This window comes from Monodelphis domestica, chromosome 2 (assembly GCF_027887165.1).
Source record: "Monodelphis domestica isolate mMonDom1 chromosome 2, mMonDom1.pri, whole genome shotgun sequence".
In the NCBI taxonomy this organism is placed as follows: Eukaryota; Metazoa; Chordata; class Mammalia; order Didelphimorphia; family Didelphidae; genus Monodelphis; species Monodelphis domestica.
In genome coordinates, this window is record NC_077228.1 from 510,545,024 (window position 1) to 510,562,154 (window position 17,131).

At 49.1% G+C, this 17,131-nt stretch overlaps 1 protein-coding gene across 1 annotated transcript; it reads left to right on the forward strand.

Annotated features, from left to right (window-relative positions):
* Nucleotides 1-1,225: 1,225 nt before the first annotated feature.
* DOC2B (double C2 domain beta) lies at nucleotides 1,226-16,953 on the forward strand. The gene is made up of 6 exons (XM_056814767.1): nucleotides 1,226-1,292; nucleotides 1,578-1,726; nucleotides 5,700-5,857; nucleotides 8,342-8,423; nucleotides 10,069-10,165; nucleotides 12,156-16,953. The coding sequence occupies exons 1-6, from the start codon at nucleotides 1,226-1,228 to the stop codon at nucleotides 12,290-12,292; spliced, it is 690 nt and encodes a 229-aa protein (XP_056670745.1). The 3' UTR covers nucleotides 12,293-16,953.
* Nucleotides 16,954-17,131: the final 178 nt, after the last annotated feature.

Genomic DNA, 17,131 nt, shown 5'->3' on the forward strand with positions numbered 1-17,131 from the left:
GACATAGCATTCCATCTACCATCTCCGTGCCTTTGTACAGTCTGTGTCCTCACCACCACCATTGTCCCCTCTCTTCTCTCCTTTTCTCCCCATCATCGGATCCCCAGCTTTTTTTTAAGAGCTCAGCTGAAGTGCCACCTCCTTCAGGAAGTTTAGCCGATGCCTTCCCCAGAAATCACTCCTCTAGTTTCCCATTCCCTGCCTCCCCCTCTCCGTTCCTAGAATATAAACTAGAGAGCAAGGACTACTTTGTTTTTGTATCCCCAGATCTGCCTTGAGGGCAGCTAAGTGGCCCCATAGAGCACACAGAGTATTAGGACTGGAGTCAGAAAGACCTGAATTCAAATCTGACCTCAGACCTCATTAGCTGTGTGACCTTAGACAAGTCACTTAACTCGGTTTGCCTCCTTTCTGCAACCATAAAATGAGCTACAGAAGGAAATGGCAAACTACCCTAGCACCTTTGCTAAGGAAACCTCAAAAGGGGTCACAGAGAGTTGTACACAAATGAACTAAATGAATGAACAAATGAACACAAATGAAATAAATGTGGGCAGTGCATAGAGAGCTGGACCTGATCTTCATGAGTTCAAATCTAGGCTCAGACACTTACTGGCTATGTGACCCTGGGCAGGTCCCTTAACTCTGTTTGCCTCCATTTCCTCATCTGTCAAATAAGCTGGAGAAGGAAATGGCAAACCCATTCCAGTATCTTTGCCAAGAAAACCCCAAACAGTGTCACAAAGAGTCAGACAGGAGTGAAACAACTGAAAAATGACTCTGCCAGGCATTGTGCCAAGCACCAAGGATACACAGACAATGAAAAACCGTCCCTGCTGTTGGTTTAGTTTCTAACCTGTTAAATGTGTAAACATCTGTACAAATGTGTAATTATAGGTTACTGCTATTTCAGTGAGAACAACTGAGGGAATCAAGAATGGCTTCATGGAGGAGGTGGCAAATAATCTAGGGGTTCCAAGAGATGTGGAGGGGAAACATTCCAGGAGGCAGCCTGTGCAGTGGAGGGGATGAATGGTGTTGGGGGATATGGGGGCCAATTCCTAATGGAAGTATTATTATACCTACCCATTTTACAGATAAAGAAACCAATACATTGCAATCGTACCCTAGTAGGACATCACTGCAGTACAGAAGCAGAGGAAGGGATTTAGGATGAGAGCTTGGAGTCTGGGTGGGATTCATACAGGAAGACCTCCTGTAGGAGATGAGTTTTAAGGAACAGGGACTGGATTTCCCAGGCATAGGGAAAAAACTCCCTCTGCCAACACAAGGTGCACCTTCTCTGTAACTTTAAAGCCTCAGAGTTCCCGAGATCACTGAGAAGTTAGGTGACATGTCCAGAGTCACACCGTGCTGGACTTGAACCCACATCCTCATGGTTCCAGGTCCAATTTCTCTCCACAGACCTCAGTGGCTCTCACAGATTAATACTAATGAGTTATTAGCCCAGCCCTCTTGACCTGGGGTCTCCTTCTGTCTCCTCCCACCTCTCCACCCAGAAAAAAGAATCTTTCCTCCTGCCCAGCCTCCCATCCCGTCCTGCCCCTGCTCTACAGGTAACCAGTCTTACTCTTCCAGGATTTCCGTCTGCGATGAGGACAAATTCCGCCACAATGAGTTCATTGGGGAGACACGGATCCCCCTGAAGAAACTGAAGCCCAACCAGACCAAGACCTTTAGCATCTGTCTGGAGAAACAGCTGCCGGTGAGTGAAGGCTGCCGGGAGCCTCTGGCAGCCCAAGCCCTGATACTATGGGACTAAACCAACCTATTAGGTTGGAAAATTCTGATGTGGGTGGCTATGTTGTGAGGAACGTGGCTCTAGAACAAGAGGTTGTTGTTTGGTCCAAGTCTCCATGGCTCCTTTGGGGGCTTTCTGGGCAAAGATACTGGAGTAGTTGGCCACTTCCTTCTCCAGCTCTTACTTCAGAGGGGGAAACTGAGGCAAGGAGGGTAAAGTGACTTTCCCAGGGTCACACAGCTAGTAAATCTCTAAATCACTTAACCCCAATGGCCTAGCCCTTGCCTTTCTGTTTTAGGGTTGTTACTAAGAGAGAAAGTAAGGGTTTAAAAAACAAATAAACCAGATAGAGAAGTTTGGTTCAAAAAAAAAATAAGAAATGGGCAGCCACTGAAGGTTCTAGAGATGAACCAGGCAAGATTCCTCACAGGCAGACGCTTTTCTTGCACTACAATCCATGAGATCCACATTGGTAAGAGGGCGTTTTGACTAACTGGACTCAACAACTCCCAGATCCCAGGGATAGTCTGAGTTTATTTAGCACTCTCTAGTCTGACCCATGATTCCATCAAGATCTAAACCTGGGGGCAGCTGGGTAGCTCAGTGGATGGAGAGCCAGACCTAGAGATGGAGGTCCTGGGTTCAAGTTTGACTTCAAACACTTCCCAGTTGTGTGACCCTGGGCAAGTCACTTAACCCCCATTGCCTAGCCCTTACCACTCTTCTGCCTTGGAGCCAATACACAGTATTGACTCCAAGATGGAAGGTAAGGGTTTAAAAAAAATTTATTTAAAAATTTTAAAAAATTTAAAAAATTAAAAAAAAAAAAAGATCTAAACCTGAAAGGAGCTTCATAGTCCAACCCTCTCATTTTATAGAGGGGAAAAGTGAGGTCTGGGTAAGTGACTTGCCCAAGGTAACACAGACAATGAGCATCAAGGTCTGGATTTGAACTTGGGTCTTCTGACTCCATAGCCAGGAATCTTTCTACTGTTCCACAAAGGGTAGTAAAGAACTAATCCATCAGTCAATCAATAAGCATTTATTAAGTGCTTACTGTGTCCCCAGTCCTAGGAATTATATACAAAAGTGAGAGTCCTCATCCTCAGGGAACTAACATCCTGGAATGGTAGGGAGCAAATGCTCTCAGTGAATAGTCTAGGAGGTTGCCTGAGGCACTAAACAATTCAGGAATTGGTTGGGGAAGGCCAGCCAGTGTCAGAAGTAAGACTCAAACACAAGCCTCCCTACAATGAGGTCCTCTCTCTGTATTCTCCCCAGCTCACTCTCTCTTCCTCCCTCTCCTACTTTATCTCTCTCTATCTCTGTGTGTGTCTCTGTCTCTCTCTTAAAATAACCCTTAACTTCTATCTTGGGGTCAATTCTAAGCCAGAAGGACAAGGGCTAATCAATCAGGGTTAAGAAACTCACTCAGGGCCACACAGATAGGAAGTGACTGGGGTCAGATTTGAACCCAGGACCTCTTGTCTCTAGGTCTGGCACTCTATCCACTGAGCTACCTTGCCGACTCTGCCTCTCTTCTTATTTTATGGAGCAGGTTTTTAGTGGAAGGGACCTGTGGCTTCAAGGGTATGAGAAGCTCCTGGCAAGAAACTTCTGATAATGCCACTTTGTGACTAACAGTATTGAAGTTACCAGTGTACAGACACAACAAGGCTCCTTCTTCCTCTTAATAATCGTAGCTAATGTGGATACAGTGTTTTAGGGTTTGCAAAATACATTTGCTTCTCAAAATATCTCTGCATAGAGTGCTTTTGTTAGTCCCATTTTACAGATAATAAGAAGTTATACAGCAGTGATTTACAATTCAGATCTCATTTGATCCTCACAATCACCCTGGATGTAGGAACTGTCCCATTTTACGGAGGAGGAAACTTGGGCAGAGGTGAAGTGACTCATCCAGGGTCACATAGATAATATGAAAGGCAGGATTCAAATTCAGGTCTTCCTGACTACAGGTCTGGCCTATCTGTTACACCACCTAGCAACCTGTCATTAAAATGAGTTGACATGGGAGATCCTGAGTTCAAATCTGGCCTCAGACACTTCCTAGCTGTGTGACCCTGGGCAAGTCACTTAACCCCCATTGCCTAGCCCTTACTCTTCTTCTGCCTTGGAACCAATACATAGTATTGAGTCTAAGACAGAAGTGAAGAGTTTAAAAAAAATTTTTTTTAATAAAATGTGTTGGTCACATCGAGGAGATTCTAACTTGCAGACAAAAAGTGTGTTGTTCATCCAAATGAAAATCAGCTCCAGGGTGATGAGGCTCTCAGGCCATTTGCATGAGAATCTAATACCTGCCCCAAGAAGGAGGAGGGAGGGAGAGGAAAAAGAAGAGACGAAGGGGGCAGGGACAGGGGGAGAAGGGGGAAGAGAGAAGTTGGAAATATAGACAGAGAAAGAGAAAGGAGGAGAGAGGGCGAAAGAAAAAGAAAGGCAAAAAGAGAGGGAGAGGAAGAAAGGGAAACGGGGGGGAGGGGGGGGGAGAAAGAGGGAGAGAGGAGACAGACAGCCAGAAAGAGTCAAGGGAAAAGAGGAGACAATGTCAGTGGACACACTGTGATAGAATTCTGTGACGATGGCTAGGACTTACCAGGCAGAGCTTGGGTCAAGTGCCACCTCTATAACTACTGGCTCTAGAACCCTGGACAGTCCCTTGACCTCATGGTGGTACTCTAGGCCAGAGAAGACAAACTTACCACCCTCAGGCCAATGCATCCAAGCTACACAGGACCAGATTAAAATGTAATTGGGAAATATTTAAAAATACAATACAACAGAGATAATGTTAATTTGTGGTTTTCTAAGATGTATAGGGATCCATTCCTATCCAAGTTTGATACTACTGGTCCAGGGAATTCTCAGGGTCTCTAAGTGGCAGAAGAGAAGGTCCAATGTATAATCTGCATTGAGAAAGAGAGTTTCCTTACCAGGATCTCCCCATATCAATGAGATGAAGGGTTGGGATCACATCTTTCTAAGTCCTCATCAAGGCATCTCCTGCTGAAGCCAAAACAATAAATCCATGTGATTTCATATACAAAAGACAATAAATAGCCTTAGTACTCAGATACTCTGTGGTCTCGCTGATTCAGAAGCTTCCCCCAAGGATGCAGGTGGGAATGCCTGCCCCATCTTGGACGCCATTTTCCTGCCTTGTTTGCCACAGAGGATCCACTCACTCCGTTTCCTGACCTTGGGAGGTGACTATCAGAGGTGTCCCAGAGCCCAGACACCAGAGGTGTCTCCATCCCTCACCCCATGACCAGCTTGTACTCTCTTTGTGTTCATAATAGGAAGAATTCAGCTGGTGAATAATCCTCATATGAAAGACAGAGAATATCGGCATGAATAGGATTGATGTGGCTTTAATCTGACTCAGGTTCAGGCCAGTCACATTGGGGGATAGGAATCTCCCAATCCTGTGACACACATTACATTCTCATAACTGTCACCACAATGGACCCATCTGGATTTCCAGAGATGTCCAGCTAGTGCCCAGGGCTCTATCCTCAGTGACTTCCAAAGCATAGTATGGATTTTGGTACTTCAGTCTCCTCACTGGCCTTGGTGCCTCTAATTCTGCTGGGAATATGTTTGGTGACAGGATCTTGAGTCATGGAGCTGAAAAGGAACCTTTGAGGCCACTGAGTCCAACCTGATCATTTTACAGATGAGGATACTAAAAGTGAGTGACTTGCCCAGGGTCATACAGCTTGTAAATGACTAAAGCAGGATTTGAACTCCAGCATTGTATCCCCTAAACCAGCCACCTCTACCAAGGTCTGAGTGCAGTTGTTTCATTGTTCTGAACATGGAGTAGAGTCCTTCCTTGGTGGACCAGAACAAGCTGGTCTATGGCACAGTGGAGACTGTGAGTTCAGACACCATCTCTGCTGTGTTTCCCCTACAGGTGGATAAGACAGAAGATAAGTCCCTAGAGGAGCGAGGACGGATCCTGATATCCTTAAAGTACAGCTCCCAGAAGCAGGGCCTGGTGGTGGGCATCGTGAGATGTGCGCATCTGGCAGCCATGGATGCCAACGGATACTCTGACCCCTATGTGAAGATGTAAGTGCAGGAGGAGAAGGGGGGATCCAAACAGTCCTCCCTCTTCCATCCTTCAAGGGTCATCGATATAGAAAGGACCTCAAGGGCTTGCTAATCTAACCCCTCCTTTAATACCCAGGAAACTTGGGTCTAGGGATGTTCAGGGATTTACCCAGCATCACACGGGGAATGAGTGTCAAAGGCTGACCCAGACCCAGATCCTCTAACTGCAAAGCCCATGCTCTCCCCACTGTACCATTCTTCAAGGCAACTGGAGTCAAAGTGGATAGAGCCCAGGGCCAGGGAACAGGGAGAGCTGGGTTCAAATCTAGCCTCAGACACTTTTTATTAATGTGACATTGAGCAAATCACTTACAATTCTCTAGACCTCAGTTTACCCAACTGTAAAACGAGGATAATAATAGCACCTACCTTGCAGGGTTGTTATAAGGATCAAATGAAATATTGGTAAAACATGCTGAGCTGGGGCAGCTAGGTGACTCAGTGGAGTGAGAGTGGATTGAGGAGGCAGCTGGGTAGCTCAGTGGATTGAGAGCCAGGCCTAGAGACAGTAGGTCCTAGGTTCAAATATGGCCTCAGACACTTCCCAGCTTTGTGACCCTGGGCAAGTCACTTGACCCCCATTGCCTAGCCCTTACCTCTCTTCTGCCTTAGAACCAATATCTAGTATTGATTCCAAGACAGAAGGTAAAGGTTTAAATTTTTTTTAATGTTTCTAGAGTCCAGCTAAAGGGGCTAAAGGATTAACACGGGGTCCGAGTGACCTGGGTTTGGGCTCTCCCTGGATGCTTGGCTGGACCAATTCCATCCTTCCTGTGTCTCAGCTGCTCCATCTGTCAAAGGGGCTTCTGTTGTGGCTTCTGGGAGGCCAGGCTGAGATCCTAGAGGTCAAAAGCCTCTTCTGCCAAGCGGAAAACAGCAGATGCCCCTTGGCTTGGGCAATTCCAGGGGAGCCCTCAAGGTTTGGGGTGATCCCTGGCACCTGAAAAGTTGCTTCAAGATCAGAGGATCAGAGACAATCCTCTGATGGAGCCGCAGCGGCCCCTGGTGTTCATAAAGCGCATCGCAGCATACAACATGACCCTGGAAGGGAGCACTAGCTTGGGAGTTCCAGGACTCCCCGAGTTCAAATCCCACCTGTAGCGCTTAAGGATATGGGTTGAAGGGAGGCAGGTCGGGACTCCTCAGGGTCCTTATGAAGAAAATAGGGGTCCCTCTGCAGGATTTAGCAGCCTTATTCCTGGGCCTGGGAAGAGTGTTTCTGAAAAATGAATTTGTAGAACTACAAATAAGGAAACACACCTGAGTGACTTGTGTATGGTCACGCAGGTGGCCAGCCCACCTCCAGGCTCTCCCCATCCCTAGAAGGCTCTGCCTCCTCATCTCTGCATCCTGGCTGCCTTCCAAACCCATCTCCAGCAGGAAGCCCTTCCTGATTCCCCACAATTCTAGTACCTTCCCCGCTATTGGTTATTTCCAGTTTATCCTGATTTGTACATCTTGTCCAGACATAGCTGTTGGCAGTTAACTATGAGCCCCTCTGGGGCAGGGATTGTCTTTTGTCTTTCTTTGTATCGCCAGGGTTTAATATGATGCTGGGCACATAGTAGGTGCTCACTAAATGTTTATTGACTGACTGGCTGCTCCCGTGAGGAACCAGAGTCATGGGATCATCCATTGAGACCTAGAAAAGACTCGATCCATTTTCCTTATTTTATGGATGAGGAAACCAACATAATTCACCCAAGTTAGAGCGAAGGACGCCGGTGGAATTTGAGCCCAGATCGGCTGACTGTAGTGGCAATATTCTTCCCCTTGGTCTAGGCTGCCACTTGTAGAGTCTTCCAATGTTGCAGGGAAAAGGAGGACGAGTGTCCACAGCAGGAAAGACCAGTTGGCCAGTTGTGCTCTTGGCCCTCTGTCTATGGATTCTGAAGGTGCCCTCTTCCTAGTCAGTCTAGATCAGATCAGTGGGGTTAACGTATCCGTGTGTTTGCTGAGCCGGATTCCCAGGAAACAAGGAAATTTGGGCAATCTAAATCTATCTGGAAATGCGAACACATTTTCTTTCATTTGCCCAGTGTGCTATTTCCTGGGACCTCTTAATAAACAGCCTTGGGAAGGGAATGATCAATGAAAGCACATTCACGAATTTACCGATGGCTCTTCTCTGATGAAGCCATGGCGCTTCTACCATGGCAGGAGTAAAATTGAGCTAAATGAGACTTCAGGGATAAATCTGGGGCTCAGACGTGAAGATGGGAATCCTGGGTTCAAATGTGGCCTCAGACACTTCTTATCTGTGTGACCCTGGACAAGTCACTTAACCCTCATTGCCTGGCCTGTCCCATTCTTCTGCCTTGGAACCAATACTTGGCATCAGTTCTAAGACAGGAAGTAAGGGTTTAAAACAAAAAATACTTTCTGTCCAGCCCAGTCTCCAGACCCTGCCCAGTCTGATCAGTTTCTTGGCTATTATTACAGATACCTGAAACCTGATGTGGACAAGAAATCCAAGCATAAGACAGCTGTAAAGAAGAAAACCTTGAATCCGGAATTCAATGAGGTACGGGGCAAGGGGAAGGAGGAGAGGAGAAAGAACTGGTCTGACCCAAGGCCAAGAGGAAGTGAGCCAGCAGGGAAATTCCCAGAATGCCTACAGGGTTGGACCAGTCCCCTGAGCAGAGTTTCTCGGGATAATGAACCCCCTGCCATGAAAGAATAGGGTCCAAGCATTTATTCAGTCCTTACCACAATATGTTGCTTCTCTACAAAATCTTCACTGTTATAGCATTCAGTCATTTTAATCGTATCTGATTCTTTGTGGCCCCTGAAAACTGAGGTGCTCCTGGACCCATGGGGAAGAGGAGGAGGATGGGTGAGGGGCTTGATTCTCTTTTAATCTTTACCTTCTGGCTTAGTATCAATTCTAAGACAGAAGAGTGGTCAGGACTAGGCAATGGGGGTTAAGTGACTTGCCCAAGACCACCCAGCTAGGAAGTGTCTGAGGCCAGATTTGAGCCTGGATCCTTCTGACCCAGCCCTATCCCAGCTGCCCCAGTAATAGGGTTAATTCAAGAAGCTTTCTTCCTTAAGTAGAGCCTGAAAAAATAATATTTACAGAGAGCTTTAAAGTTTACAAAAGGTTTTATAGAATATGTTTCTCTTGAGCCTCACAGAAACCCTGTGAGGAAGATGCTATGAATATCCTCACTTTATAGATGAGTAAACTGAGGCTGGAAGCAATTGAGATACTTAACATGGATCACAGAGTCAGTTAATCATCAGAGGCCAATGTCTTAAATCCATCCAGTTGCTTCCCACTTGAATTAATTTTGCTAACTAGGTATTAGGCTTCTGTATTGTTAAGGGACTGTGCTGTCTCACTGACTCTTAGCCAAAGCCCCAGTTGTCCTGACCTAGTTATTGACACTCTTATTCCCCCCTGGGGTAACTGAGGACTCTGGTAAGAATCGAGGATTTAAGGTGTCTTCTGATGAACCTCGTTTACATCCTAGAGCCCCCCCACCCTACCCATCTTAGCTCGTACCCCTCCTCTGGCAGCTGTCTATGCCCTGCTGCTGAGGCTGGCCCCAAAGCCCCCTGGGATGACCAGCTCCCCCGTGCATGAAAGAGACAGCCTGGATGTCTCATCAACCACCTCTGTTGGCATCTTCTGCTCCCCAATTCTGGGTCTCCAAGTATTTGAAAGACAGTCATACCTGCTTGACCCCGGAAGCCAGAACAGGGGGTGATGGGGGAAGGCCACAGAGAGGTTGACTGAGGTTTGATGCCAGGAAAAGTGGAATGGGCTGCCTCAGTAGCTGTTAGGTTCTCCCTCACTTTAAGCAGAGGATTGAAGTCTAGAATCACAGGACCTAGATTCAAATCTTGCCTCTGATCATTATTTCTTTGACACTTATTAACTTGGGTCATTTAACCTTCAGCCTGTTTTCTAAACTGGGGAGGCACCAATGGACTACATATGACCTCTGAGTTCTCTCTCAGTTCTAGAACTATGATCTGCCCCAACCTCCCCATTTTACAAATGAGGAAACTGAGGATCAGAGAAATTTAGTAGCGTTACCAGGATTCACAGCTGCTCCTCCAGCAAAGACATCCATACCACAGTCTCCCTTTGCAGTGAGTGAGCCAGGTCTATCCACTCACACAACCTGGACTGATGGCTTTTTCCTTTTTCCAAATGTTAGGAATTCTGCTATGAGATAAAGCATGGCGACCTGGCTAAGAAGACCCTGGAGGTCACTGTTTGGGATTATGATATCGGCAAATCAAATGATTTCATCGGTAAGGAAAGAGCAGCCCCAAGGGGGATCCAGGCACCCAGAAGAGGGTGGTGATAGAAGAGGGGGCTTTGGGATTTGGAAAGCTGCTCAGGAGGCTACTGAAAGTGGGAGGAGGGGGTGGTTCGAAGGGCTTTCCTATGAAGGAGCTTTGTATGACTGCCATTCATTTATTTCATCCCAAGCCTTGGATAGAGAATTCTACAGGATGTGGGGGACACAAGTTATTTCCCAAATGGTGGTCCATGGAACCCTGGTGTTCTCCCTGATGTGAATAGGATTTCTTTGTTTTGATTTCTTTTTTTAATGTTTTTCCAAGTTTTCCCTCCCCCCTCCCAGAGTCGACAAGCAATTCCACTGGGTTGTACAAATGATGTCACTTTATACCTATTTCCATATTATTCGTTTTTGCTATAGAGTGATTTTTAAGGCCTAAACCCCAAATCACATACTCATATAGACATGTGATAAGTGATGGCAGATGTTTTGCTTTTGCATTTCTACTCCCACGGTTCTTTCTCTCATTGTGGATAGCATTCTTTCCCATAAGTCCTGCAGGAGTGTCCCGGCTTGTTGCCTTGCTCCTAGAAGCAGAGTCCATTGCATTGGATTATTCCACAATGTTTCACTTTCTGTGTACAGTGTTCTCCTGGTTCTGCTCCTCTCTCTCTGCATCACTTCCTGGAGGTCGTTCCAGTTCACATGGAATCCCTCCAGTTCATTATTCCTTTTAGTACAATAGTATTCCATCACCAACATGTACCACGATTTGTTCAGCCATTCCCCAATTGAAGGGCATCCCCTCGTTTTCCAATTTTTGCCACCACAAAGAGTGCAGCTATGAATATTCCTGTACACATATGTTTCCTTATTAGTGAAAAGGATTTCTATGAGAAAATGCCCATGCTACCCTCACACCAACAAGGGGGATCTGTGCCAATCCATCTGGCAATAAGAATTTATTACAAATCTATTATGTGGGAGCACCTCAGTGGCTCAATGGATTGAGAGCCAGGCCTAGAAATGGCAGGTCTTGGGTTAAGATCTGACCTCAGACACTTCTTAACTGTGTGACCCTGGGCAAGTCACTTAACCCCCGTTGCCTAGTCCTGACCACTCTTCTGCCTTGGAACCAAAACATAGTATTGATTCTAAGAGGGAAGGGAAGGTTTTTTAATAAAAGCCTCAGATTCCTTTAGAAGCTCTGGTGGGTCTGCAAAGACACAAATCCCAGACAGAAACTGTGGTTTCTCAAGAGTGACAGAAATGTGGTCAGTAAGAAGGATTTAATTATGTACCCATTCCTGGGTTAAGAAGCAGGAAGTTCTCAATCATTCTCATTCCCATCTTGGCTGTCACAGGCAGGAAGTCACCTGATATTGGCCAAAAGGGGCCCAGCTGAATAAAAGAGGGGATGTAAGCACTGGGCACATGAGTATGCAGAAGAGGCAAGAAGGTGGGATAAGGGTCAGTTGGGAAAAGGATGCATGGCCAAGATTAGGAAGAGAAGCAATCTGACAAGCAATGTTATGGGTTTCTAAGAGGCTCCACTGAGCCTTCTGGAGTGTGAGAACACTTGGCCTTACAAGCAGAATCGAACCTGCTCACCCCCCTCTAACTGAAGGGTCCAGTTGGAGGAGGGGCTCTCTCTAAGCTGACCAGATCACCGGGCTTTGGATGTGTCTGGGTTCCAGGAAAAACTGGGAACAAAATAGGTTCTCACCCAGTGAGCCCCAGCCACGCACTCCATGGCATTGCCCTCTGTGGTAGTGAGTGTGTTACCACAGGTGTGTAACCTTTTCCCCGGCATAGCATGGGTTCTTGGGCTTGTAGGATTCTGAACCGGAGGGGCCAGAGAGATCACTCTCAATGTCAGATGAAGAGAACTGAAACCCAGAAGAGTCACCTGTCCTACCCATGACCACATAGCAGGTGGTTGGTGCCTTAATGAAGATGTCCCATTTTTCTTGACCCAAGCCCTGTTTGTCTTTCAGGGGGAGTTGTGCTGGGCATCAACGCCAAAGGGGAACGTCTGAAGCACTGGTTTGACTGCCTAAAAAACAAAGACAAGAAAATTGAGCGTTGGCACACACTGACGAATGAGCTGCCCGGTGCTGTCCTCAGTGACTGACCTTGGCCACCCACCCCACTGGGCCAGCAACAATTCAGGGTCTGAGATTTATGTTTACTCAATAACATCAAAAGGCTCCTGGACCACCACATTCACAAAAAACTATACCACCTCATCTGTCAACTCTGGACACTGGGAATGGTGCCAGGCTGGGCCTCACAGGCCCAGGGGATTCAGGCACCAAGAGCCAGATGTCCCCCATTGCTGGAAGCTTGAGGTGGGCCAGGCCCATCTGCTTATGATCTCTGTCCCCTTCTTCTCTCTCTGCCTCCAAAGTGGCCACAGGGCTGAGGGGTGGGGGTGACAGAGAGAGGGGAGGAGGATGCCTGGTTCCTGCCCTGACCCTCACTGGCTCTATTACCAGGGAGGAGGGAAGGACAGTCAGGAATAGGCCCAGGACCAAGCCTCACATGAAGCCAGAGAAGGCCGTCCAGCTATGGTACTGGAGTCAGGCACCCAGGTCTAACACTGGGCAGTAAATGAGGCCAGGAGGGAGGCTGAGAAAAGAGACCAGCTGGGATCTAGCCTGACTTCTCCCTAACATTCCCAGGAGAGAGTGGGGTGAGATCCAGCGGCTGGGCTGAGAGTCCAGGCCTGGAAGCAAAGAGAACAGAGAGAGGCTGCCAAGTGCTTTGGTCTACCTGTTTCAGGAAAGGGTCCATGTCAGCTCTCCCTTAGGCGACGTTCTGCAGCTGAGCAAAGGTTTGTAAGGAAGAATCAAGGGGGCAGTGACACCTGGTGGCCACAGGCGCACAGGGCAGCCAAGAGATGTGAGAGCAGAAGTGAGGCCCCAAGGATCTATTGGGGAAATGCAAGCCAAACCTGCCCTTGCTGGTCTTGCCACTGGTCCTGTAGAGGCTGAACCCTCTCCTGCCATGGGACAGGCTCCTCTTCAGGTGGGTGGCTTCTGTGCCAGGCTGGCCTGAAAGAGTAAGATGGCTAATCCTCCTCCTCTCCCCCTTCCTCTGTACTGTTGTCCCCCGTTTGACAGTTAAAGGCTCTCAGGAGAGACCAGGTTTCCCCAGTGTCAGAGATGGGATTTGTTCCCAGATTCTCCTGGCTCCAGGTCCCAGGCTCTAGCCACTAGGCCACACTGAGTCTTCTTAAGCTCCTCCTCCTCCACATGAGGCACAGAGGTGAGGGGGGGCACAGAAGTGTGTTTCCTCCACCATTAGTTACTGTGCCCTATGCCCATATCAGCCTGGCAGGGCACAGAGAGGTACTCCTCACTCCTCTGTAAATAGTCATGTCTGATTGCTAAGGAATTGTACAGGGCCCAAACTGCTGCTGAACGTCAAGGTGAGAGCTGGAAGAGACCATCCCTCAGGCCACCGCACCGAAGGTAAGGGACTTACCCAAGGTCACCCAGGGAAGAGCGGAGCTCAAATCTGCTGTCACTGAAACACACGCCTTTGAAAGGACAGACAGACAGATGGAAAAAGACACACGACCAGGTCTAGATGGTGCCATGTGGACATCCTATAAGTCACAGTAAAGTCTGTGTTGGGGTTGGAGGCCAGCAAAAGCATTTCACTGGAGTGGAAACTGAGGCCGGGTGGATTCTGGGTCCAGCGGTGCTGGAGAGAAAGAGGGGAGCGTTCCCTGATCTCTTGTAGTCCATCCGGGAGGCTTAGGAGTCCAGATCCAGAGGATGTCAGCCCTAGACAGAGCCTTAGACAGTGTGGGCTTCAAACCCATTTGTTTTACAGAAGGGGAAACTGAGGCCCACAAAGGTGGTGATCCGCTGCTCATGGCCCTTCAGGAAGCCTGAGCTGGTATTAATGAAGAGGATGAGATGCCTTCTCTCTTGTCTCTCATTCCTCCATATTGCTCAGAAGGAGGTTTCCCATTTCTCTCCCAGCCAAGTCCACAGAAACAGAACCAACCAGCCGTAAGGGAACCCCACGAGGCAGCAAGGGAAGGGGAAAGGCTTCCTCATGGCTCTTCTGCCTGGCAAGTTTAAGCCACTTGGGAGTAAGGCCAGGACTTCAGAGAGGGAGGAGCTTTGGGGTCAGGACCCTAGCTGGCTCCCGGCTCTGCCCGGGTGACCGGCGGCTGTACAACCCCAAGATCCCTTCCGGCTCCGCATCCCCGACACTCTCTGCCCTCTGCTCGCCCCCCCCCCCCCGCCCCCACCTCCTCCTCCCATCAGGACCCGGCGAGGAGCCAACCAAAGGTGCTACTTCCTGCAAAAACCCGCTGCCTTGGGGAGAGGAGAGTCCCTTTGACTCCTCTTAGTCAGGCGCTTTCAGGGGCTCCGCGACGCTGATCCGGGCATTGTCAGGGGCAGCGCCATGCTCTGGCCGGTGGGGAAGAGACGCACCGTCCCAAGAAGAGCCGAGCTGGGAAGGGGCAGCGGCTGAAATCCACGTGCGCCCCCCCCCCCAGCCCTCTCCCACTGGGCCACGTGCCCACCTCAGTCTGCGAGCTCTACCGGCCAGCACCCGGAGGGGCAGACGGCTAAAGGACCGACGGTCAGCTTCGGGAAACTGGACTTGGACGCACTAGTTTCCAGACAGGGCATTTTCAGTTCTCTACTTGAGGCTCCATCGACGGCTGCCGTCCAGCACACTCAGCCAGGCTCTCACGCAGAGGACAGGAGCCGAGCCCCAGGGCAAAGGTTCAGGGACTCGGATTCAAATCCTGCGGCTGCCATACTTTGTAGGGTGACCCAGGGCGGCTCCAGCCTCAGGATCCCGGGTGGAGAGCTGGAAGGGCCCCGCAAGGCGGCACTGACTCTGACCCCTCATTTGATGTCCTCTCTTCTTCCCTGTAAAAGGAGAGGGTGGAAATAAAGGATGCCCTGAGCCTCTGCATGGCAAACCTGCAATTGTGTAAACCCCAACGCACACCCCGACATCCCAGAGAGAAATAGCCTGAGGCCTCCCGTTGGGGTTCCCTCTTCCCCAGGAGAGCACCCACATGTCCACTGGGGATCGCCGCTGGCTCCATCCTCTACTCCGCCTTAGCCCAGGCCCCTTTTCTAAGAACCGGTTCAGCCCACGGTGCTGCCGTCCACTCCCTGGGCTCCCTCCGGCCAAGCTGCTGAGCAGAGGCCAGCCGGGCCTGTGTCCAAGGGATATCGGGATGTTCCCTGGCTCTTCCCTGGCCAGGCTTGCCTTCCTTTGGAGCCCACGGGAGCAGGACCCCCCTGGGGGGCCTCCGGCCCTGATGGGGGTGAAGCACGGAGTGTTTAGAGAAGGCTCGGCTGGGAGGGAAACAGGTTGGCAGCAGAACCAGAAGAATGGGCAGGTGGCCTCAGGGGACCCTAACCACACATCCAGACGGATGAGGGCTTGCTCGTCTGTAAGGGCTGTAGGGAGACGGCGGAGTGCAGGAATTCTCAAATTGCAAGGGACCTAAGGACGTCCCATCACTTTATGGGCCTCAGTTTCTTCATCTGTAAAACACTAGACTAGATCACCTCAGGCTTTCCTTATACCTCTAAGTCCTATGATCCTAGCCCATACCTTCCCCCCCATTTAACAGATGAGAAAACTGAGGCCCAGGAGGTCAGGGGACTCACACATTACACAGGCAGTAGCCAAAGTGGGATTTGAATCTGCATCGCCCAACTCCAAGCATGGTATTTCTTCTATGATGTTATGCTGACAAAATGGGAGTCAGGAAGGGCTGAATGGGGAATGGAGGCTGACCTAGTTCAGAGAGGCAGGAAGGGAGAAGAAAGGGGGCAGTACCTGGTGGCCCAATGCCAGAGCAGAGGGAGCCTCTAGGCTTGAAGGGGGAGAAAAACAGGGAGGGAGAAGGGAGGCAGGAGCAGCCCCGAAGCTCACATCCCTCAGGACCCCGTCCTGCATCCCCTCCATCCCAAGAGTCACAGAGAGGCTCAAAAGGACACCCTCGATGCCTCTACTCTGCCATGGCATCCCGAGCTCCACTCTTAGCTCTGCAGGACATCTCCTCGGTAGGTCACCCAGAGCGAATTCTAAATCCCCAACAGCTTCCCCCGGAAGCAGATGTGAGACTTGACCATCATCCCAAAACATCCTCCAGCCCATTCCTATAGAATGAGTTTTGGATGGCCCAACATTTTGGTTTATCCATTCCAGGAGCGCCATCATCTTATCCGCATCTATGGACCTACATTCAAATTCCGGCTTTGCTGCCCGAGTGACCCTAAACAAGTGACTTCGTCTCTTCGGGCCTCAGTCTCCTCATCTGTAAAATGAGGACATTGGATGACCTTCTCTAAGGTCAGACCTTCCAACTCTAAAGAGGTCATCTGAAGATTCCTGTAGCTACCACCTTCTCCTAGTCACTAACCAAGCATTGCCCAGTCTTCCAGCACTGAAGCAGTCCCTGACAGACCTCCAGCTACCACCAAGGGAGACAGGCCGAGTCAGGCTTTGCCCATGAATGGGCCTGGACAGGAAGAAAGGTGCATGTCATTTCCACCCTTTGTAACTTTTCTAACCAAGCATATAGACAATGCATGGACTTTCACCGTTGTCCACTCAAACCCTCATTCAATGTTTGATACAGTTTTGCTACAATGTGAGGGTTGCAGAAATTATACCTTAAACTGCCTCCCCCAAACCAATTTTGTACTCTGGTATGATCTGCTCCAACAGTGTCCTTTTCAGATTCTATTTGTTAATATTTATAATGACATATAATCCAAAGTAAAATGAAAAAACCAAGAGCTCTTGTCCTGGCTGCTTCTGTCCTGAGAGATTTGGAGGGGTGGTGGAAGGAGAGAGACCCAGAAAGAGGTGCCATGAGGTGGGCCAGCCTCCCACAGGGGATGGGGTCTTGGAGGTGGGACAGTGTCATCGAAATGATGAATGGGACACAGCTTTCCCATTCAACCCACAGCAC

What these genes read in the sequence shown, in the direction of transcription:
- DOC2B (XM_056814767.1), top strand. Translation starts at nt 1,226, where the DNA reads ATGAGTTTTAAGGAACAGGGACTGGATTTCCCAGGCATAGGGAAAAAA. An exon ending in ACTCCCTCTGCCAACACAAG is followed by an intron (nt 1,293 to 1,577) that starts GTGCACCTTCTC and finishes CCTGCTCTACAG; the next exon opens with GTAACCAGTCTTACTCTTCC. An exon ending in TCTGACCCCTATGTGAAGAT is followed by an intron (nt 5,858 to 8,341) that starts GTAAGTGCAGGA and finishes CTATTATTACAG; the next exon opens with ATACCTGAAACCTGATGTGG.